At 35.3% G+C, this 25,948-nt stretch overlaps 1 protein-coding gene across 3 annotated transcripts in view; it reads right to left on the reverse strand.

Annotated features, from left to right (window-relative positions):
- Positions 1–25,948, reverse strand: part of SNTG2 (syntrophin gamma 2) — a 256,219-nt gene that overhangs the window by 117,249 nt on the left and 113,022 nt on the right. For 2 of the 3 annotated variants that reach the window (XM_087882429.1, XM_034432001.3), the window contains exons 3-6: positions 19,051–19,107; positions 18,915–18,972; positions 5,877–5,920; positions 5,726–5,767 (exon numbers count right to left, since the gene is read on the reverse strand). In XM_087882429.1, coding sequence (XP_087738555.1) covers positions 5,726–5,767; positions 5,877–5,920; positions 18,915–18,972; positions 19,051–19,107 — 201 coding nt within the window. The remainder of the gene's footprint in view (positions 1–5,725; positions 5,768–5,876; positions 5,921–18,914; positions 18,973–19,050; positions 19,108–25,948) is intronic. The other variant, XM_087882430.1, reaches the window with a different exon arrangement.

Raw genomic sequence — 25,948 nt, forward strand, 5'->3', positions numbered from 1 at the left:
TGTAGTGATACAAGTAGTGTATCAAGTACTTGTGATGGATGGTGTATTTATTTGTTGCTGAGCCCTAGTCTCAATTCCATTTCAGATTTGTATAGGAAGAAGTCATTAATTATCATTTTGGAGGGTTGCAGTACTACAAAGGTTTCAGAGCCTCTAAATTTATTCCACCTTTTGTGAAATTTAATTTTGCCCTTCTCCCTCAAAATCTTGCTTTCATTTCACCATTATATTATGGACATACTGATTAAACTTTTTCTTTACCTATGTGGTTTTCATTTTGATATGTATCCTTTGTTATAAAATGAACTCTATGTTATGTAATAAACAAAACGAGTGAGTATAAGAGAGAGGTTCAGAAACCATTTAAATCTGAAAATTACTACAGAGAAGCTGAACAGTGAAGGAGTACATACTTCCAACCAAATTGTCTCGTCATATTCTGTTTTTGTGAATGCTCTTTAGCAAATGAAAAACGTACCCAGTGAATTGGGATATTTGTTGAACTCTTCAAAATGAAAGTGACATCTTATCACAGGGTTACTTTTGCTCAATTTTACATCTTCTGACTGCCATTTAAAGCAGCTGTTTTATTCAAAGGACTGGATAGTGATATAACCAACATATTTGTAGGTGAAGAATGTCAATTTTATGTGTGCAGGGCAAATTTGGTCAGAAAGGATGAAATGAAAACCTGGGTAGAATAAATAAGAACCGTACCACTGAAGCACAGCAGATGTATACTGATCTTAAGTAATACAGGAGAAAAGCATGGGAGGGAAGCATCAGCAATACTTGTTGATTAAAGCATTACATTTTATAAAAGTATCAATAGGAAACACTAATTATTTGCACAGTGAGAAATAACTGATTGGAACACATCACATACACAGAGAGAGAGAGAGAGAGAGAGAAAGAGAAACACACACAAATGCCATCACATTGTATAATTTTAGGGTAAAGCATAAGAAAAGAACAGTACATAATAAGTTAAAGAAAATCACAGCACAGGAGGAAAAAAAGAAAAGACCTCATAACTAGATTCATATGTAAACTGATTTTCATATATGCACTATTAGCTTACTTGCTTATAAGTTTATTTAACAGATTAACATGATTGTCCGATAAACATGTTACTGGATGGCTAACAAATAAAATAAACCCAATAATAATTTTAAAAAATAATTAAAAGCAATATTTCATTAACACAGAAAACTCAACAAATAACCAATCACCTCATCAAAAACCAACACTTGTGGGAAGAGTCTGGTCTTTAAGGCCTTAGATAAAATAGAAAGGTTGGGGCTATCTGAATCTCAAGGGTTATGTTCAGGTTCCATAGGACAGGTATTGCAACAGAGAAGACATAATTTCTGCTGCTATTACATGGCATTGTTTAATAGAGGGAATGTGGACAACACCTTCCCCTGCCAGAACTCACAGAAACAACAAAAATAATAGGAGACAGATAGTCCTGCCCTAAACAATGAAGGACTGTTTAGGTGATAACCAGCATCTTGAGTTGAACTCAGAAGTCTACTAGAAGCTAGTCAACTAATGGAGATTATTACATGGTTGAATTGAGAATTCCCATTATCATCTACCCAATGATCCAGAGTGCCTTGCATTCTGGATCATTGGCAGCTTCTGAGGATTTTCAAGGGCAACTCCATTTAAAGCACACTACTGTACTGCTAATAAATGGTAAGCAAATTATGACTGACAATAAGCAATCTAGGAAAAGGAACAACTGGCACAAAAGATGGAACTGTGCAAAAACTAGCCCTCCAGCTAGAATTGTTTCCTAGTTCTTGAACAGTAGCCAAAGACAAGGTGGACCTGAGAAAATGCTACATATTTCAGAGCCAAAAATGACAAACACTCAAATCAGAGAGATCCCCCAAACCATAACTGTTCAGACTTGTCAGGCTTGAGCTTCAGCCTTTTACTATGCTGGCATAGCCTCCAGACACTAATGTGGTCAACCCAGAGTATAATTGAGTCCCTCTGAGTAGCAATTTCAAAGTATACATAAAAAGGAACAAGGAGAGTAGAGTCCTTTGGAAACTTACATGTTAGGGGGCTTAGGACTGGACTTCTCTCTCTCTACCAATGTCAAGTGGAACAAGGAAGGAACAGTGGAAGAAGGAACAGAGCTACTGCCATATTGTGCTTCTAAACTCCTAATCCCCTACTGATGGTATCAAAAGCCACTAAGATATCAAGGGAGGCCATGATGAATGCACATTAACCATCTTTACCACACTTTAAAGACTAATTATGCAAAATATGGTTAGTGATTGTTGTGTATTAATTCTCACTAGGTACACCAGACAAGAAAATCAACTCCATATGAAGACTAAAACTACTTTTATTTAGTTTGGCTACTATAAGAAAACCTTGAAAGTCTGATAGTGCTGTATGTTCTCTTATTTCTTATACAGATAGTCCTTGGGTTATGATTGCTCATTCAATGATTGTTCAAAGTTATGACCGTGCTGAATGAGGAGAACTTACAAAAGATTCTTTGGAGTAGCGGTGATCATGTGATTATAATTCAGGCACTTGGGTACCCAACTCAATAATAACATCTTCACAATGAGCCACGGTCACATGATCACCATTTGTGACTTTCTTGCAAGCAAAATCAATGGGGAAGACAGCAAGGAAGGTCGCAAGTTGTTCCCACTGCTTTTCTCCTGAGGAGCCCTGCTATGAAAGACCTCATAGTCCACAGCCCTCCCCCATTCTGAGCTCCATAACTGGGCATACAGTAACTGTATAACTATCAAGCATAACTATTTTTTGTAGGAGAATGAATAGGAATCTACGCCTATGCACCACTGTAATTTGTAACTCAGAAAGGCATTTATATAGGCATTTTTCTTCTCTTTCTGCAGGTTAGGCTGCCAGCAATCTTCACTGGTATTTTTACCCCCAACCTCTTAATTGTTTTAAGAAGAAAATAATAAAAAACGATTTTGTATTAATTGCTGATTTGGGCTTTCCTTTCACAAAATCGTTTGATTCAGTTCATAACAGAATAACGCTGTATATATTGTTTCAAAGGTAATCCTTGCTAATATTACTCTAATCATTTTAACTGCTTATAATGTGACTAAAATTATCATGAATTGGGCATAACTTATTTCAGTTATTAAGTTCTTATCATGTCAAATGAAGTGATTTGTAGCAAAAAAAAGCTTTTTTTTTTAAAAAAAAGGTTTTTTTTTTAAAAAAACTTTTTTTGCAATGTGATGCCATGCAGTGTTGTTTTCTCCAAAGAAAAATATTAATTGTTGCCATAGCACAGATATTACAGAAATTATATATAATGAACCAAAAGAAATTCCTTTTGAGAACTGCAAATTTCATTTTCAAAAGGAGCTACAAGAAGTAACTCTGATATGAAATCAAGCTTCACATTGATTTATTTTATAAATATATTTATTTATTTATCAAATTGATTTGCTGCCTATCTTGTGGTTCAGGTGACTCTTATGTTACTAAAAAAGTGGATGTACTTAAAATAAAAGTGTAACTATATCAGCTAAGGATTTTGAAAGGTATCATTTGAAAAATGATACTCAAAATAAAAAGTGAAAACATGAAAACATGTGATTATGATACAGGTACACAAAATAATTAGACAGGGTAAGCAGCATCCAATGAAAGATCCATCAAATCATTATGCAATACCATTTGAAAGCAGCATGAATTAATCCAAAAGAAAGAAGAAACGGAGGAACCTCACTTCTCTCAGATGTGAGTTTTACAATAGGGATTATACTAAGAAGACAGAATACTCATCAATGAATGTTTAGATGGTGAACTTATGATAACAATTTTAAGTTTATATGGAAGGATAGAATTCTTCAGAAGCCCAGCAATAAATGATTAAGGTTTTGAAGGTCATGGTCGCAAGGTCTAGCTGTTGCACTATATATTAACAACAGATTTTGGTTGGGTGTAATTCCACTTTCTCTGCAGTCTTACTTTAGTTGTTACATTTTAATCCTGCCTTTAATATTCAAGGTGGCGAACATACCTAATATTCCTTTTTCCTTCTATTTCTATTTTCCCTGCAACTCTGTGAGATGAGTTGGGATGAAAGACAGTGACTAACCCAAAATCATTCAGTAGCTTTCATGCCTAGAGCAGGACTAGAACTCAGTCTCCTGGTTTCTAGGTACCACCTTTAACCATTACACCAAACTGCCTTTAATCTCTTACTTACATTGTCCTAGAATTCCATCAATAGAATCACCTTTCTGTCCCATTAACTCAGACAGCATTTCACCAGACTTGTTAGATCATTAAGTATATTAAAAAAACCTCAGCCTTTAGGATTGACCAATTTCATAGTTTCCTTAGCCCTGCAAACATGAAATGGCACATTGACTGTGCCATATTATCATCTGTGTTTTATCTGGTATACTCTTAGATTTAAGTGAAGTTTAAGACTTTTCTTAAGACTTAAGATCTTTCCTGGCAACAACAATCCTGTGAAATTGGTTAGGCTAACACAAAGCCATGAGCTGCTGAAGAGAGGATTTTTTAGCTTGAACCTAGAACTCCTCTGAATCATTCAGGGGACATAATTATTACCTTTATAACGTTTGGCACCTATCTGGGATAATCAACAGCTATCGTTGGCTATTCTACAATTGTTGCAATGGAATATCTGCCCTATCATTTATCCCACTTGCTTTATGTTTCAATTTCCTTGTTCATTTTATCTTGATTTTTCTCCTTCTGAGTTGGTTGCCTTCTTAAAATAATCTGGAACCTGCTGCTCTATTATATAAATGGAGAATATACATGTGGCTCTGCAGCCCTCTGCCCTGTATTCCTAAAATTTGGTTAAACATTTTTAAAAATTTAAATTTTAAATTAAACCAACCACATGGAAAAGAGCCCACTCCAGAGAAGGTGTGATGTCCCTTGGACATATCTTCTATGCCTCTCAGAGGCAAATTAGCTCAACTCCAGAAGAATAATAGTATATGTGGGATTAGAGTAGACTTTTAAATCTACACTCGGTAGTGAAACTAAGAATAGGAAAGAAAAGGATAAAGAATGGAAGGTAAAATAAAATATAGCATTGGGATTTATATTTGAAATGGAAGCATGTGCTCAGCTTAAAGTTCAAATTAGTTGAGATAGCCTTTTCTAACCTCCATATTCCAGATGGCTGAAACCAAACAATTAAACTTTTGAATTTCTGGATGCTAATATTTAGATAGGTAGTTGGAGACAATGAATGAATGACCCAATAGTGAAATAATGAGATGTTAAAACTTGCCTCTCTTCTCTCCTGTGAAATGCAATATTACTTCTAAAATATGAACACAGTGTCTTATCAAAGGACAATAAAGATGATGTAGTTAAAAGCATTGTTATGATTAATGCTTATAGCCTTTTATTAATCATTTCTTACAATTTCTTTTTTTCTTTTTTCCTTTTTCAGGTGGATAAACCATGCTTTGTTGTGCTTTTTGCATGTGCTATGTCACTACATGGAGGAATAGAAAGCTTAGTACTAGACTCCATGAAAAGTGGGGGGGGGGAGATTACTAGGCCTGAAAACTATATGGGTGTATGCTGTGAAAATCAATCAATGTTTTTTAATCTTCTGAAAAATGCATTGAAAAATATGTATCAAGAAATCTAGGCAGTAATTTATAACATATAGCTGGGAAAGAAAAAAAATTACTGTGCAACTTACCACTTCTTCATGGGTAGCGCCTTCTACACTTATACCGTTAACCTAAACATCATAAAAGGATTATTTGAAACATTAGGCAAATAATACGAAGCATTTAATATAAGCATTAACAAGCAACATACTTTACAGTAAGTGTATAAAATCAACTGACCTGTATTACGGCATCTCCAATAAATAGCATTCCTGACTGGTCTGCTGCAGAATTATAAAAGAATTACAAATTACTTGAGAGACTTAAAATGGTTTACGCTACTACAAAAGTGTTGTTTTTGTGAAAGTTGTTCTTAAAACAGCATCATAGTAATATCACTAAAAAAAATGGTACCGTTTTTAAGAAAATTATGAAAGCTTCTTTTCATTAACAAAAGATTATCCTATAAGAACACAATTATGGTTTCTCATTAATGATAGATTTCATTAAAATATGGAGGAAGCATGATTCTTATTTGTGAATAGCATTGGTAATATAGGAAAGTAGGAATTCTGCTTCCTTTGTTTTTTCTTCCTGAAAATATGTCCATAGAATATAATAATCAAAGGAGATGGGTAGGAATTTAATTAAGTGTGAACTTGAATTCAGTCCACCAAAGTATTAGTTCAGCTCATAATTTGCATCGTTTCTGCAAAATAAAATTAACGTGAATGCCAACTTAGAGTGTATTGAAGAAGCATAAATTGCTGTACTACTTATTGGAAGGATAACACTCTTGTTTCATAGACTTATGCTACACCATATGAATATAAATTTCCATGTGTTTTAAATATTTTTATTGAATATTGCTATAATTGGGAAGGGAATGAATTATTGAAAGCTAAGAACTGTCAGTTATATCTTACAGCAGGATATGTAAAAGTTTTAAGTAAAGGAAAAAAACATATTGTGCTCAATCCACAGTGTACCAATAAATACCAATGCTTCTGTTTCCAACAGAACCACAAATACGGAAAGCCTTTTAGGAAATATTTGAGGGGTTTAAAAAAAATCAGGATTTTTATGTTTGCTTCTAAGTGTCAATACTCTAGTAAGTGGCATTTTCTATATAACAAGCTAGAGACAAAACTATATTGTATTATTATTTATCAATATGATTTATACAGCCCATATTTTGCTCAAGTGAATCAGGACCATTTACAAGAATTAAAAACACAGAAACCCACAATTTATAACTCCTGAGGCCCAAGGATAAACTATAATACCACTCACAAAAAGTATAACAGCACAGCTCATCCACCCACCTAAATGCGTGAGCAAACAGATCTGAGCAAACAGATCTTCAATGCCTTATGAAAGCTTAAATAGTTGGGCCATCTGAATATCCAGGGTGATGCTGTTCCATAGAGTAGGGGCTCACATTGAGAAGACATGGCGTTGATTAGAAGGAACCCAGAGCATGCTTTATTAGCTCTGGTGGAGTAAAAGTTGAAACAATGGGAGAGAAGCAACCCCATAAATAGTCTGGCTCTATGCCATGGAGGGCTTTATAGGCGATAAACAGCACCCTGAATTGCAATGGAAAACTTACTGGGAGGCAGTGCAGCTCGTAGAGAAAAGGTTTATTATGGTACAAAAAGAAATGCCAAAAATTGCCCATATTGCTGCATTCTGGATCAGCTGCACCTTCTGAGTGTTCTTCAAAACAGAGCACATACAATAATCTCTTTTTTTTTTTTTTACACCCTGCACCTTTCCTCCCTTTGCCTTCTCTATATCCTAGAAGTGAGGAACAGATGTTTCAATTCCAATTATCCTGGGCAGTGGTGAGGAAGGCTAAATATCTGGATTCTGTCCTCTAGCCTGTGTTGGATAGCAGAAAGGAAAACTCTTATAGAAACATCCAAATGCAAGGATCACAGCTAAATGAGGAAAAAAAGCTATTTCTATTGCTCAGTAACAAAATGAAGTGACTTTCTACTGACATCTTGCTTGCTACTGGGCTGAACAGCTGAAAAACATCTATTTTGATTCTTTTCATTCACCAATTTCTTCCTTTCTATTTAGGCAAAATTATTCAGACAATGTAACATGATGGCTTTTAAAGGAGACTGGACACATTTCCAGAGACTAAGTCTATCACATCTGCTAATTGTGTTGGCTTTATGCGACACTGGATTTTGCAAAGGTGCCTTGTTGGTCAAAAGAAAAAGGATGCTGGTCTAGAAAAGTCTTTAGCCTGATTTAGCAGGACTCTTAACTTTTTACTTAATTTGTCTTATTTTCTAGGTTGACCAACTTCCAGACAACTTTGGGTGGTTACCTGTTCAATTATGGCAGGGGAAAAAAGTATCTGAGAATTGCTACATCCACACTGAACAGCAAGCATCCAAATGTCTGAATGGTGTTTAACAACTAAGTATAATATTTCTATTTGATTGAAATGTTTAGCAGAGTTTCCATTTTATCTTTTGAAATACTGGAGAGGATATGTTTCAGTACAGACTCTGGAGTTGCTTAACAAAGGGGACAATTGATCTGTATGTGTAGATTACAGATGTAAATTATAGCTACAGATAATGTATCTGTATGTATACATCCAGGATAAGGAACCTTTTATTTAAGATTTACGTGACCAATCATTTGTGAGTTGCTTTTATTTTGAGGAAAACAAGTACATGCTGTACTGTTTGGATGGCAGGAATTTGTGATTAGTGCCCTCTATAAAAAGATGGTTCTTTATTGTTCTTTTATTTTGATTTTTTATATAAAGAAAAGTGAGACCTGAATATTCTTCCTGAACATAAAAAAAATGGTGAATTGCATATTAGGGGCCAAAATTATGGGCTGTTGATGTATTGGATAGAAATAGGAGAACATTATAATCCAAAAAACATTAGTAAGGTTTAAACCAACTATCTCATGGAAAAATGACTACAACTGAACATATAATAAAAGCTAAGCTGCATTGTCACTAATGGTTAGCAATTTGCTGTTACCACTCTTGTAGTTAAAACTACTGTGAATTTTGTTGTAATGTTGTAATGTTAATGCTTGAGTGTTTTGTAGCTAAAATGCCAATTAATAATAATAATAATAAAGATAAGCGAAGAGACTAACTGAAGCTGTTACACCAAATCATATAACTTTCAGCAGGCATATGCCATGAAGTGATATAGGGCTCCTCTCTTAATCTTGAAGATATTATTTTTCTTTTATTATTTATTTGTTCTTAACCCACCTTTATTATTTTTACAAATAACTCAAGATTATTGAGTTATCCACCAACACAATTTCCTCCTCCTATTTTCTCCACCACCACAACAACCCTGGAAGGTGAGCTGGGTTGTAAGAGAGAGTGAATGGCCCAAGGTCACCCTGCTGGCTTTAATGACTAAGGCGGGATTTGAACTCACAGTCTCTTGCTTTCTAGCCTGGTGCCTTAACCACTAGACCAAACTGGCTTGTTTTATCAATATACAGCAATATGTTGAGTGATACAGATAGTTCTCACTTACTAATTGCTTCTTTTAAAGACTGTTGGAAGTTATGATGGTATTAAAAAAAACCCCTAGCTTTGCAACCAATCTTCACATTCATGACTGCCACGGCATCACACAGTCACATGATCATCACTTGTGTGTTTCATAACTAGCTTCCAACAAGCAGAGTTAACAGAGTGTACTGAAGGAAAATGCAAGTCGTAAGTGATGTAAGGCTGCCATGGTAATGCAATTTTTCACTTAGCAACTGTGCACTAAACAACACAATTGCTGGTCTCAATGGGTGAGGACTACCTGTAATTATTTGAGCAGAATCTTCCTGTAAGCTTTTTGTGATTATTTCTGAATTTATAAACAAGTTATTGTGGGAAAGCTCAATGGCACTTTAAAAATCCATCAAGCAAGCCTTCAAATATGTAATAATATTTTTTTAAATTTTTTTTAACATTAATAGCAAGACAACAAAACAGAAGGTAAATTAGCCATCTGACTAATATTCACAATATTTTACCTCCTTCTTATGAATGACAAAACTAAATTATATTTTGGCTACAAACAAATAATGGGAATAATACTGGCAGAAGATACATATTTTAGTTCCCACGGAATGTAAGAAGATGATCCATACTTTACTTTCTTGTGTCTAAACTTTAATTTCAAGAAATGTACTTAACTATTGTTGTTTATACCCCAATACGTCCATCTGTTTCAGTAATGATGCTTCCAGTTTAATAAGAAGCTTCCTAACAGCTTGTTCTTAGTATCTCACTCTGAAATCCTAACATTTTAGACAGCAGGGAAAGCTTTCTTAACTTGACAGGAATTGGTATGAACGACAGAATCAGCAATCCTCCTTCTCTTATTTCCCCACTTCCAATGTTTGTCTTTGCTCCAGTTCAGTACCAGTGATGGATACAAGGCAGAACCAGTGATATAAGGATGTCTCAAGAGGGGTTCCTCCTACTCTGCTAGTCTTTTGTCTTTTTTTTTTACCCCAAAATTAGGCATACTGGAGGTTTGATACACTCATCTGGACACATTAAAAATAATTTTAAAATTGTGCCACTGAATTTCAAGCACATAATTTGGTGTGGGTTCAGAGATCACTAAAAATGAATACCTGGAACAGCAACTGTGAGGCACACGCTGGTTTTCTGGAAAAGCCATTACGCCATCAATAGAGCTCAGAAATGGGGACATTAGATATGGAACACGGAGTAACATTATCTTCATGTCCATTCTTTGCTTTTATCTGTATGACTAAATCTGCCTTTGGAAGGGTGCCACAGTGGCGCTAATGAGGAAGATCCAGGATCTCTCCTAACCCCTTAGATCGCATCCCATCCAATTTCGGGCTATTCAAGTGAGACTAAAAGTAGGAATGAAGGTTTACCTGCCAGGAATACAGAGCAGCTTGTTCCACAGAAGCTATCATAGATTAATAGAATGATGTTTCTCTTGTGATTTCTTGCTACCTCTGGATAATGGAAAAACTCATGCTGCCAACCTGATCATTTTATTTTAAATGTACTTTATCTTGTAGCTGTGTCCTGTTTTTTCCCAGATGGCACATCAATCAAAACATAGCTTCACAGATTTTATTTTCAGCCTCGCAGTTAGTGTATTAGTATGGTGCTCAAATATAAGCTTACTGTAGCGTGTGATAAAAGAGGCTATTTGCAATACCAAAATATTAACCTGAAATAGCACTAAGGGAGAAAAGCAAGAAAGGATTAGGGATTTAAGTCCTTCAATTTAATAATCTCTGACCACACAATAGTGTACAAAGGACCTTCTAAATGATTTATAAACTCCTAAAGCAATTGCAGTTTATTACACATATTCCACTCTTCCATTAGGCAGTCCAGCAGGGCTTACAAGGCTTCCCTGATCAAGACCACTGCCAAGAACAGACCTACAACTTGGTTAAGGCCATAATGGACTCTAAAGCAATAACATATAAGTGACAGCAATCTTACTTTCTCCGCATACATAAAACCACCATATTGTAGCTGATAAAGACCAGTTGTATTTCTCTCTTTCTCTCTCCCCCTCCCCTATTTTAAACAAAGATGAAGTGAGGTTAGTTTGGGGGGGGTTGTCATGGTTCCCTCTTTCACAAGACTGTGTCATCTTTTCTGCCTTTCCCTTTTTGATGGCTTGCTCATCCCTCCTCTACATCCAAGGTCAACCCTACATATTGTTACACCAACTGCATCCCAAAGTTTTAATCAACAAAAAAGAAATACAACAGTTAAGGGCAAATTAAACCCTCCCATTCTCATAGTGAAACATCTGCATCACTTGTCTGCTGTTCCCATGATTCCTTTCAAGATACCGTAGTTAGTTAAAGGCTTGACTAATAAGTTGTTTGATTATGAACTTATCTAAGATATTCACAGAGATAGGACATATCTTTGGGAGGTTTGCTTTGTTTGCTGAGGCCTTTTCTTGAATATGTGAAAAAATATTTTCTCCGGTCTTGCTTCCAAACTGCATGGTCCATAACTCCTTATGAATTGTGATTTCCTTCACCTCTCCTACTTTAAGATCAGCCATTCAAGTAACTCATTATGAAAATAAAAATGGTAGTTGCTGTTGATATGCTTTCATAAGTTCTCTGGAACATCATCCCTCCAGAGATTAGAACAGCCCCCACTCTAATACTCTTCCGGAAGGCGCTGAAGACCTGGTTCTGCCAGCGGGCCTGGGGAACCCAGAGCGGGATGGAGCCCATTAAATGGCTCGTGTGATCCGCTGTTGCCAGAGCGGAGTGGGGGTGGGGAGTGATTTTATTATATTATACTATATTAATATATTTGTTTCTTTTTATTAGTTTTATTGTTTTAAATGTGGTTTTATATTCTGTAAGCCGCCTTGAGTCGCCATGGGCGAATAGGTGGCAATATAAATTCAATCAATCAACCAACCAACCAACCAATCAATCAATAATTTGTATTTAAATGCCATTATACAGCTTTTGGGTTAAAGCAAACCTTTTCAAGACAAGATGATGATCTTCTGGGTAGGCTGAGCAGGTTTTCTATTATATTTTCAAATGTAATGCCTTTAGAAATTCTCCCAAAGCTTTTTTCAGTTTTAAGCCTTAAACTTAAATACATTTACTTTTAACTATAGGAATCCATGGAACCAACCTTTTTGATTTTATTTCTTTTTAGTTCACAACTCTATTATTCTAATAAAGTATTTTGTAGAAAGGAAATAAAGCTCTTCTTAAACAATTATAAAGTAGTCTTAACATCTGAAAATAGAAAGGTTAGTGTAATTTACACAGGCATGTTAACACTAGAGGTAATGGGCTTACTGAACTGAATAACATAACAGAATCTACTGAGTTTTATAAAAGGATAAATCTTCTGAATGGCTCACTGGAAGTAGATGTCAACAAAAGAACTTAATATTTCTTGCTTTAAGATAATACAAAGAAGTCATGCAGTCAAGAGGGAAAGGAATGTGCACACAGCCAACAGATGGCATGCTCTTCTGTAGAATAATGTAGGTCAAAAATTATATTTTGGGATATTTAACAAGTGAAAAGAATTGAATTTTTATTTCATAGTATTTTATCATCCCATGAATGTCTGCATTTTGCTTTGGCTAAATAAAGTTTTCTACTATACCTCTTCACAACTCTAGCTCACTAAGTCACTGCAATGCCCCATATATAGACACAATTATTGTTTGTTTTTGTGTTATAAATATTTTTATAGGTGATTTGTCTGTTAAATACACAAAAGCTGAGGAAAGCTGATTTCGGCACAGTGTACTAACTGTACAGGCATTTGGGGATAGACCAAAATGTGGCATATGAGTCAGAACCAGAAAATAAATAAAATGGAATGTAAATGAAATTCCAATCATGAACCTCCATCTGTTTTCCCGTCTTCTGCCTCTGATGCTGCAGGTCCTATGCATCTGATTGTCTCCGCCTCTTCTGAATCTGATCAGAACTAATTCATTTACTGCTTCAGATAATGGCCATCTATGTTTGAACACAGACAAACCAATTTCTTATATATGTTAAACTCTATGGATGTTTCTCAAAGAATATGGTATTTGCTATAGATATTAAAGAAGAACGTTTAGTTCACGTATGAGCCTTCAATTCAGTCTTGGCTCCTGGCAAGCACCTAGACAAGTCTACACAGTTTTCTCTGCAAGATTTTTGGATGTGGTTTGCAGTGACTTCTTTTCTAACCCTGAGAGAGAATAAATAAATTCATTCAGCTGCCTTCATACCAAAAAGAGGACTAGAACTCAGTTTCCTGGTTTCTAGCTTGCTGCCTTCACCACTAGATCAAATTGGCTCTTGGGAATGACTGTAGATATTGGAAAATATTTGAGTTTTGTCTGTATGTAGTGAAATGAGGAGGTAAATACAAAGGACTAGTCTATACATAGACTGGTAAAATTTTAAATTACAGGAATATACTATACCTTCTGAGATTTAGATTGGGCAATTATATACCACGCTGCCTAATTAGAATTACATTCTTATTGCACAATCTTAGCACATTTACATGGAAGTATGTCCTACGGTTAATGGGACTTACTTGATAGTAAGAGTATATGTAGAATGATAGACATGAGCTCTGGTTTTAAGTATCCTTTGTATTTTTGTGCACGTATAGAAATGTTTGGAGGATATTAGAATAGTAGCGTCCTGTTTACATTTGCAGAAGCTTCTACAGTTTTTCTCTGCCCTCCTTTCACTTTAAAATTGTAGCCTGGATTGTATCCTAAATCAGTCTTTCACAACCAGTTTACCCTCCAGTTGTATTGGAGTCACTTTCATAATTCTTAGTCAGGCAAAGATGGAAAGTCTAAGTGCTGAACATTGTGAAGGGAGCAGTGGTGGGTTGTTCCCAATTCTGTCCAGTTCTTTAGAACCAGTAGTAAAAGTCATAATTGATGATCTGCGCATGTGCAAAACGTCTGCACATGTGCAGATGCGCGCATGCTCCCGTTGCGAACCAGTAGTAAAGGTAAGTAGAACCCACTCATGGAAGGGAGTAATAGCCTGGAAAATTATGCTCTCAGTAATATATATATATACATTATTATATGTTTGTTTTTACAGTATAATTTAATCCCCCTCTTAATAGAGATACTGTAATTATTCATATTTGAGTTCATATATTAAACAACATAAATGGGAATTGGTTCAAATGAAAACGTGAAACAATTTTACAAACTTGCTGTAATCATACTGTAATAACAAATCCCACTCAAGTACACTGAATAGACAATGTAAAGCTTTATGCAATCTTACTGAGTAAGCAATAAGTTGACATTACTTTTTAATAAGGCAGGCCACTTTTTCCAGCAGAAATTACACTGCTAAACAGCTAGTATTCATCTTATTCTCTTACATTCGACAGAAGCATATTTTGGTGAATTGAACACATGATACTGGGTCAGCAAAGATTGTGGTTTTTCTTAATTGCCTGACTTTTATGATAATCAGAAGCACAGCAATATTTAGAAGCCTATGATGTCTGTAAACCCAGAGAAAAGCATCTGCTATATAGTTTACACTCATACAACATACACATACAAATAAATATGCCAGCGATTAAATATCCCAAGCTTCTGCTTCATAACAAGCCTCTTTCAACATTTCAACATTACTTCCAGCCTGGCTTGATCAGGTTGGATTGGAAGACTATGCAGACAACTCATTTTTTTTTTCCTGAAATGTGTATTTGTTTATATCATATTACTTACTTACTTATTTAGAAATAACTTAAGGCAGCAAACATACCAGTATTCCTTCCTCCTTCTATTTTCCGGATAACTATGTGAGGGGTTTGGGCTAAGTGAGAGTGAATGGCTCCAAATCACCTAACCAGCTTTTATGCTTTTAAGGTGGAATTAGAATTGAAAGTCTCCTGTTTTCTAGCCTAGTTCCTGAACCACAAGACTAAACTGTACTGTTACATTTCGCTGTCATATTATATATCCCTCTTATATATTGTAAGTATTATTTCCTTTTTTCTCTTTATTAAAGAAGACTACTTTTTTTTCCCAAGAAGCTATTTTTATGCCTTGTCTTAATAGACTTGATCTCTATGGATACAACATTAAAGGCAACAAAATGAGGTAGAGAATCAGAGGAAATGTGATAAATTCTTGCCTCTATCCCTTGGGAAGTGGGTGAGTGAATTAGATCTCACATCTAGACACAGCTTTGAAAAATACCTTATGGAAAAGCAATATAAGTTATTGGATATGGAACCACTGCTCATTTGCTCCCTCTATCTTTCCATACACATACACACCATATTCATACAGGAATACAGATAGTTTCGCTGTCCCTCCTACTCAAGGGACACTATGTTGTTCTCCCTTCCTTTCCCCCTTACTGCCACTAATGGTTGCAAATACAGGTAGTCCTCAGCTTACAACAGTTCATTTAATGACTGTTCGAAGTTAACAATGGGATTGAAAAAAAGTGATTTATGACTGTTTTTCCACACTTACTACCGTTGCAGCATCCCTGCGGTCATGTGATCAGAATTCAGGTGCTTGGTAACTGGTTCATCTTTATGATGGTTACAGTATCCTGGGATCATGTGATCACCTCCTGTGACCTTCCGACAAGCAAAGTCAATGGAGAAGCCAGATTCACTTAACAACCATGTCACTAACTCAACCATTTCAGTGAATCACTTAACAAATGTGGCAAGAAATGTCGTAAAGTGGGGAAAAATTCACTTAAATGTTTCAGTTAACAACAGAAATGTTGGGCTCAATTGTGATCATAAGTTGAGGAGTACCTGTATACTGGGTGTTGTTGGGCCCATGTCATAAAGGAAGCTGGAAGATTAATATATACTGTATCTATTTCCTGCTGATCATTGTAGCAAGCAAAGTACTGTAATCAGTTGACTGTCAAATCATATTTTCTGGATATGACAGCTGATTTGGCATGTGACTAGAGGCCCAATAAGGCAAAATAAAGATAGGGCGCTGATCACAGGGAGCTCTGCAACATTGTAGAGTGGCTCTCTTTGTTTGGGTAATTTGGTCATATCCTTTAAGGGAAACTTTACAAGCGGGTAGAAATATAAATAGTGCTCTACAAATTCATGAAAAGACGTCACACAAAATATGACTGAAACCATTTTTCCATCTTACCAGAATGTAGGACATAGAATAATGGATTTAAATTACAGGAAACAGGTAGTCCTCAACTTATAACAGTTCATTTAGTGACCAGTCAAAGTTACAACGGCACTGAAGAGTGACTTATGACCATTTTTCACAGTTACGACTGTTGCAGAATCCCCATGATCATTTGATCAAAATTCAGATGCTTGGCAACTGGTTCATACTTATGACGGTTGCACCTTCTGCAACCTTCTGATAAGCAAAATCAATGAGGAAGCAAATGCACTTAACAACCAGGTTACTAACTTATCAACTGCAGTGATTCACCTAACAACTGTGGCAAGAAAGATCGTAAAATGGGGCAAAACTCACTTAACAAATGTCTCGGTTAACAACAGAAATTTTGGGCTCAATTGTGGTCGTAAATCGAGGACATAGATGCATAGATGTTAAGGAAAAAACGTTCCTAACAGTAGACAAAATACTGAGGGAAGTGGTGGATTCCCATATCCCACTGGAGGTGTTCAAGCAGAGACTAAACAGTAATCTTTTGAGTTGTATTTAATTTAGAATCCTTCAGTGAAAAGCAGATTTGATTCAGTGGCCTAAATGGCCTCTTTCAAATTTTTAATTTGAAGCGCGTAAGAAGTGCAGCTAGAAAGTATGGCCTTAGATATATTCCTACATATCAAGAACTTATAAATAGAAAACTGCTTTCTAAAAATGGGGACATCACTGGAAAATGAACAAAGTGGAAAGAGTGAAAATCTAGAGAGTACAAAATAAGTTGGGGAGGGCACTATCCAGGAATACCACATTTTCAATTTAAAGATGTGCCTAATTTGCTATATCATTCTCACGCAATATATGATTCTTTCTTGTCTACATTCTTCTAGCATTTATAGGTGGCTTGCTGAAAATTGCAATCTTCTGTCTCAGCATGCCCTGATTAAGAATAATAAAATTCACTTTGCATCTCAGCAAAAATGAGCTTGCTTTTTCACAGGATGTTCAGAAGAAAAATCCTGTGCAACATGTCCTTTATTTTTCCTTTGTCAACCTGAATCCTTCAAAAACTGAACAAGGAAGGAAGATCCCTACAATTTAGGAAGATGTTAATGCAATTGAAGAAGATCAAAGGAAATAAATACAAACATATATTGTCCTCAACAATACAGCTTTACCTCTTTTATCAATCAGAAGTCAGTATGTCAGAATAATGTAATAAGTTTCAGTAAAAATCCTTTTCCTTGAAGCATCCTTCTGGGATTTTGCTATTCTTTAGGGACCATACTTACTGCCTTTTTTTTTAAAGAAAATTATAGACAACAGCGACAATTATTATGTTGTTATGTTTATACTCTGAAATTTTGTCTCAGATTTGTTTTTTTCAGTTAAGCTCTCTTCATTTGTGTTCATAATGGTAACTTTTGTGAGTGTTCTTAAGAGTGTTCTAAGAGATTTTTGAGTGTTTGAGATTTTTCTCAAACACTCAAAAATGTTCATTTTATAACATGAACGAACGAACAGAAAGATTCTTTTTGTGGCCTTTGGAGGTCCTTTGACCAAAACTAATAAGAACTAAAAGCAGTGTTCTGCCATTTTAGGTAGAAAAACTATAGTGGATGCCCCACAGTAGGCATAAAGTCTCTGTATCTTATGTAGCCCTATTAACTTTGCAGCTTCTGAACTCCTAAAAAGGTTAAGCATGTACTAAAGTTGACTACCCTCTGATTAATATAAATGAAACTTCTTTTTCCAAAGTTGATAATAACTACTTTGGGCAGATTCTACACACAACATATTCCCTAATTAATTTTATTAATGGTATTCCATGCAACCTCCTTATGGTACAGCTACGTCCATCACCAAATTGCCCTCCTACTTCACAGGATCGTTTCAGAGTGAGAAGATGAGAAGTTTCTACTACACATTTAGAATTTGATACATGTATGTGTGTATACATACATGTATGCTTGCTTGTATAATGAATGAAAACTGCAACTATCTATTCTGAAAATGAACTGGCATGCAGAGATGTAAAGCATGTCCATTCATTTTTCAGGTAGCTTTTAAAATATATAAAAAAACCCTCCTCCTGTAGATTAATATTCTGTTCAGCCTAACAGTTTTAATAAATTTCATTTGTGTTCATTGGCTTTAAAAATAAGTGAAAAATAATTGAGGCTGTAATAGAATGTTGATCAATTTATACTAACAGAAAGTAACATATACAGGAATAAAGAGAGAAACGCAGATGGAACTCCTATCGAAAGTACAGAGACAATTATATTTGACTTTGTTTAATTGCCTATAAAATTGGGACTTTAAAGTCAATCTGCTTGAAATTTAGAAAATTGAATATCTTGGAAGAGTAAATAATACAGTGCCCCGTAGATGGAAAGTATCAATAAAATGGGCCAAAAATAACTGTTTCATTTTCAATTTGAAATCAGTAGAAAATGGATACGGCAGAACTAAATAAATGAATAATAAGCCAAATTAAATGGACAGACAAATTAAGTAATTTTTTACCTTTAAAATATTTAATTTGTTGCAATATATATCAACATTTAATTGTAACATTTTCATTGCTTATGCAAACAAATAATTGCTTTACCTGCTTGGTCTTTAAGTATTTTTGATATAACAACAGGCACTTTGTGCTCGGCACCACCCTAAAAGAGATGATAAAAATAAAATTTATTTTATGCACTATATGTTACAAAACAACATAATTATAAAATTATGCATACCTTTATACTTAAGCCCAAGCCGCCAACTGGTTGTCTATGAAGTTTAACGGTTCTGTGCTTTAAAAAATGGTAGAAAAAATAAATTTAGGTGAAAATACAATATTAGAAGTATGCTTAAGAGGTTTATTAATATACTTTGATTTATGCAAATACTTGATCTAGAAAGTCAAAAGGAGAAAAATATGGCATTTAATCAATACTAGTCTCAGTACACCCAAAAGGTTTTCTGGGTTATTGATTGGTCAAAGGTTATAGTGTGGTGGTATGTAAAATAGATTAGAGATTCTAACTTGAGCATGGTTGCTGTAAAACTGGACTTTGGTTATGCTACATATTACCAAAGCACCCAAAACTGGTGCAGGTATGATTATGGTCAATAATCCAATCTATTCTTCCTATATCTTACTAAAAAAAAACTTATGTGAAACTCTCTGTTGACCAAAATCATGAAGGGCAAAGGAAGTCAATAATATATGAATTTGTTTGGTAATGATCATAGCTTATTTTTAAAAAAATGCTTTTTGATTTTATTATACTTACAATGTTTATGCAGTAATTTTATTCAACTGTTGTGAGCCATCGGGAGTTATCTTTCTAAACATGGGTGGCCATATACATCTTTTTAAATACATAAATGGATAATTGTGATGTAAGAGAAGTAAATGGTAAAGAGTAACACTGATGGAAAGGAAAGAAAGAAAAATATATACAATAAATATACTGTATATACGAAATGAATAGATGGTGGAAGGAGGTAACAGATCTGAGTGAAAGGGATCTGATTTTGCAGAATGGAGTTAATAAATAAAGGCAAAAAAGCAAAGCGGTGAAAGTAAATTGTCAGAGAGAAAAATTAAAGGATTCATCAGAAAGTATGGTGTCATCTATGCTTATGAAAGTAGGAATTGATACATTTGTGAGAGTTTTCTATTATGCTCCAGTAAATGGCAAAAATGAAAGAATCAGGGATGAGGCTTTTGTAAAAAGAAGAAAGTGAACAGGTGGCTTGAATGGATGGGAAATGAAAGGCGGGGGCGTGGACAAGACAAGAGAGCGTGGACAAAGATATCTGGCTATTCAGAAACCAAAAAATGAAAGAGAATGTTGACTTTCAGTAATTATCTGCTTAGAAACATGTGTTTAAACATAAAATGTCTTTATGCATATGCATGGAAAAGGGAAGCACAGGAAAGCATAGCCAATTTTATTGCTTATAATGAAAAACTGAAGAAAATTAGTGAAATTAATATTGTCCAAACATGCGCTTTCCCTTCTTAGGTTTGTACCACTGTTAAAAAAGCCAAGCCTCTGCTGCTTGCACTAACTCTGCAACTTGAAAAATTATCCTTCCTCTTGCTGGATTTTTACTATAAACAAGTATTACCTGGCCCCCAAAATTGTACACCTTTCTCTCTAAAGCCAAGAGGTAATTCTTGATACACTCCTTTTCCATCTCCCTTGCTCAAGAGGAAAGTTGCTGGGTTATCTGACCACCTTTATTTCAACTGCTGCTACTTAATGCCACATCTACCAACAAATCTGTTCTCATCCATAATTGGATTGTGGATGAAAGAGCAGACCTGATTTGCGTTACCAAACCTGAGTGGGCGAAGAGGGGAAGCCAACATCGTGATTGGTTCACTTGATGAGATCTTCAAAGAAAGAAATGAATTATTTAAAGAAAAAAGGCAGTGTACACACTTGGTGGAATCAAGAATAGTTTCTAAGGACAGAAAAATATAGATAAGTACAGTGAATAATGGTAGAAATTAATTTTCCTTTTTTTTTTTAGTTTCTGATGCTATTCTTCTTCTTCTTCTTCTTTGCTTATTATTTCTTACTTATTTGCATTTGCGTCATGTTTCTCCAAAAAAGAATAGCTATGCTACCTATGCGTATAAGCTAAAGGGAAAGAATTATATTTCTGTTCAGTGCTTGAACTATAGAATGTTTTATAAGAGAAAGTGCTGTTCAGGTACTTGTCTACTGAAGTTTTTTTGATGCTCCATTGAGAGTTCAAACTGTTTCTCTATTCACAAAGTTGAATGGGAGCTTAATATATCATTCAGAGACATTAAATACAATATGCCAAGCACATGTCTCATTAAAAAAAAGAGTTGTGATACGAATACTATAGTAACACAGATGCGTGAATTTGATTAATACGTTTTTTCTTAAATATTTTTCTTGGCCTTTAAACTGTTGAAGAATTAAAAATGCAGATATTGTTTCCAACGAATACTCGTACTTGACTCTTTCTGCTTCCAAACTTTTACAAACTGAATTTAAGTTTTTAGTCTAGATCAGATTCTACCACTTCCAGTTGACTATTCTCCCAGTGAACTGGTGTTATTTATTTATTTTATTTATTTATTTATTTATTATTTTAAATTTGATTTATATGCCGCCCTTCTCCGGAGACTCAAACTTATTTATTAAAAGTTATTTATTTTTCATTTAATCCATTACTTATGGCTAATTTCTTAGTATTTTTTGAAGAAAGTACATGTGATAAAAATCTTTATGGGCTGTTCCCATGCAATCTAGTTCATATGTAATAGCACCTTGCATTTTTGACACTTTATTCATGCACTGTTTTCTTGAAATTTGATATACTAATAGAAGATGAAATGACTCATTTTATTAATTGACATTAAATATCATATAATTTAGCAATACGCTGAGTCCTGTTCTAGCTACAATGCCATTTCTCCTCACTAAGAACAGACACTGTTGGATAGATTAAGATTGTTTTTAATACTGCACGTGAGACATATTTCTTAAAAGTTCCCCAAGGATGGGCTCCAGCATGAATCCGAAAGCATGGAAGATTAAATCTCTTGTCCTAGTGACCGATACAGATTGGATCCTGCAACATTATCCTGGGGCATATATTTCTTTTTTATACTGTTCTTATTGTACTTATTTGTGATTTTTAGAAGTTTGTGCACCAGTTTTAGAAGTTTATTTGGTTTCCAAGGAACTTCCATAAGTTTAACTAATTATATAGATACTTGTGCCAAGATTATTGCACTTCATACAATGTTATATATATATATATATGAATTTGCATTCATATAACTGGACAAGCCATTGTGCTCTTCCTTTATGCGTGTCCTCAAATGGATAGAATTGATTTGTTCAATGTGATGGCTACAAAGGGCAAGAGGCAGAAACTTTGAAAACTGAAACAACATTGTAACCCATCTCGTTGCATATGAAAAGCAATTGACAAGATTGCTTAGAAAAAAAATTCTTTAAATTTTAAATAACATTTTGATTTTGTATTGACAAAGCAAGGACCACTTTGCATAAACAGTTCCGTATCCTGTATTCACTTATAAAACAAGAAACATATGTATATAATTATGTTCTTTTGGATAATAGTTAACCTTTCTTCCAACCTTTCTTCAAAGCTCCTATGAAATCAGTGAATTTTAAAGCAAAAACCTCTATAAATCTCTTGTATATATAAAAATTTGGAGACTGCCCCTCGTTGTCCCAGAGCAATTCTGAGCAGTCTACAATTAAGCCAATTGTTCCTTTTTTTACAATGAATAATGATTTTTGTAATTAAAGAAACATTTTTGAAGGCTGTTAAATACCTTATTTTTCAGTTTGTGTGTTCCTTGACCAGTGTGCTTTAGATTGGTGTTTCCTAAACTTTTTAAATCTCAGAACACCCTCCCACTTTTAAGAATTATGGAGGACCCCACAAATTTTTCAATTGTATTGGTTATATTTGTTGATATTTACCATATCAAAGATTAAAATTGACACATTCAGTGCTTCGACTGCTTCTCATGATTATTTGATGGGATTTTAATACGGTATTATTTTTCAACATAAGATTACTAATTTTGATTTCAAGGAGCCCTGAAAAAATCTTGGGGACCCCAGGGTTCCTAGGACCACAATTAAAAAAAAAAAACTGCTTCTGACTATTCAGCTATAGATTGAAACCATAAGTTGGGTTATCAGTTCAGTCAGGTTGACCAGTCTTTATGAGACTATATATAGCCATGTGCCCATGTCTGAAAAAGGAGAATGGTTTTGTAGGTTGTGGGATTGGATGATATCTGATGATTTACTACTGTCATGTCCCAAAATCACTACAAAAAGTTCTAAAGATGCAGCTTGTTCCTTGCCATAGCACAATTTGGAGCCCACATATACATTTTCCATGCATGTGTGTGTATATGTATACATTTATGTGTGTGGATGTGTGTGTGTATAAGATGAAACATATAAAATAAATAGAATTAAGATTAGGCAAAATGTATCATTGCTTTTCCTACATTGCCTGGAAAGGGATTGGGCCTATACATCAAAGTTATATACATATATGTGGTTATATTGTTGCTTAAGCTTCATGAAAAAAAAAGAGTAAAAAAGTAAAATAACAAAATGTAGGTGGAAAATGAAGAATTCTCACAGTATACTGTATATGCAAAACAACCTACCTCAGAATTATGTACAGCTTTTATGAATGCTAAACAGGAACTTAATTCCTTTTGTGCACTTGAAACAGAATATTAATTGAATTATACAAAATAAAGGTACTGGGAGCAAGTGGGAAGAACTTATAAGCCTTTTGGCAGAAATATTTAAAGTTACATAATATTATGCCTACTTTTAATCATGCCTATATACAATTTTTTCTCTCTCTCTTTCTCTCTCCCTCAATTTTTACTCTCAGTTGTAGAATACTAAGTCAAATTAAGAAACCAGGATGATCCCCACCCTTTTTCTCTTCTGCAAGCAGGTAAAAACTTGTCTCTTCCAGGCAGCCTTTGAGGATTAATTGTAACCAGCAGTACCAAATAATTGCTAATTTAATTTTAGCCCATTTTCTTAATACTGAAATTGGAAATTAGGTTGTGGATTTTATTGATTTTAAAGCTGACTTGCACAGCATTAAACTGTTTTATACTGTAAATTCTTTACACAGCCTAGAGTCTGCTACGTTTCTCACAATGCATGGAAAATAAAATACATTCAACATTATGTGAAATGTTTCACATAATTGTGCCTATAGAAGTATGCCTTTTCATGTACAAACGGTGTTTCCTTTTGAGTTACTGGTGATGAGTATGGCTGGGTGCATGCAATACACTTGATCCTAAAGATAAAGGAGTCCCTGCGGATTTTCTCCAGTAGTCATAAGTAGTATAAGGGAACAGTGCTCATCTCTGTTTAAAGAGCCACTGAGCCAATGCTATCCAAAGATTTTTCCACAGTCATGTGGCTAGCATTACATCCCGGAGCGCTGTTACCTTCCCATCAAAAATGATACCTATTTATTTGCTCGCATTGTATGCTTTCAAACTACTAGGTTGGCAGGAGATAAGACAAGGACAGGAGCTCACCCATCGTGCAATGCTCTGGCCTCGAACCTGGGCTGTTGGCTTTTCAGCCAACAAACCCAGAGTCTTAACCACTGAGCTTTCGCACTGCTCCCAACTTAGTCCTAAACCCTGGTTTATTTATTTATCATTTAGAAATTGCCCAATTCTGTGCGATCTACAAATAGACACACACACACACACGTATGTATGTATGTATGTATGTATGTATGTATGTATGTATGTATGTATATGTTTTCTTTCCTTTTCGTAGGCTTTATGTGTATTTCTCTTTAGCCAGGTTCTTCCTACATAAACTAAGATTTTTATGCAGCCCTAGTTCAGTGAAATCACAATCCACTAGTTTCTAGGCTTTTTTTTTTTTCTGGCAGCCAGCAAACACTTTGCTGCCCATTGGGAGACTAAGGAGACTAAGATAGATCTATTTCGGACTTATAAGTCCTCATCAGTTAGCCACACCCTCATCCCATGTATCCTCCCTGTAAAGGTACGGTATTTGTTTTCTTTCCTTTTCGTAGGCTTTATGTGTATTTCTCTTTAGCCAGGTTCTTCCTACGTAAACCAAGATTTTTATGCAGCCCTAGTTCAGTGAAATCACAATCCAGTAGTTTCTAGGCTTTTTTTTCTGGCAGCCAGCAAACACTCTGCTGCCCATTGGGAGACTAAGGAGACTAAGATAGATCTATTTCAGACTTATAAGTCCTCATTAGTTAGCCACACCCTCATCCCATGTATCCTACGAAAAGAAAGAAAACAAATACTGTACCTTTACAGGGTGGATACATGGGATGAGGGTGTGGCTAACTGATGAGGACTTATAAGTCTGAAATAGATCTATCTTAGTCTCCTTAGTCTCCCAATGGGCAGCAAAGTGTTTGCTGGCTGCCAGAAAAAAAAAGCCTAGAAACTAGTGGATTGTGATTTCACTGAACTAGGGCTGCATAAAAATCTTGATTTACGTAGGTCTTTTCCCGTGTAAGTTTGAAAGTATCTTGGTGACGTTTCGACGAGGTCCCACTCGTCATCTTCAGGCTGGTGTCTTCGGCTTCATGCATGTGCAAGCAAAACATGATCGGAGATGCCGTCTCTCTATAAATACTGGTGGGGAGGTGTGAAGTGCTGGCTTTGTTGTTGTAAGCGGGTTGGTTGGCTGTGTTGTTACATCTTGATTAGTTGATGGAGTTGATGTTTGCAGATTAGTCGGCTGTTTTGTAACATCCTGTGTGGATGAGGTCCTAGCTGTGTGCCGATCAGACTCTTGTGTTGTAACAACCTGGGTAATGGGCCGTGTGGCACAACATCCTGAGTTCTGTGATGTACTGTCTTGAGCAGATGGCTGTGATGCAACATCCCGGGCTTTGGTTTGGCTCCGAGTCTGAGGTCTTGTCATGTGCTCATGGCATGTGTTAGTTTGCTTTGTGTGGGGATCGGAGGGGGATGCAGCAGCTGGCGATGCCACTGCGGTCCGGCTCCTGGACAGTGGCTGTATTTCGTCTATGGGATGGGATTGGCTTTGAATCTGGTGAAGATGA

This window comes from Pantherophis guttatus, chromosome 1 (genome assembly GCF_059756535.1).
Source record: "Pantherophis guttatus breed Tessera chromosome 1, ASM5975653v1, whole genome shotgun sequence".
In the NCBI taxonomy this organism is placed as follows: Eukaryota; Metazoa; Chordata; class Lepidosauria; order Squamata; family Colubridae; genus Pantherophis; species Pantherophis guttatus.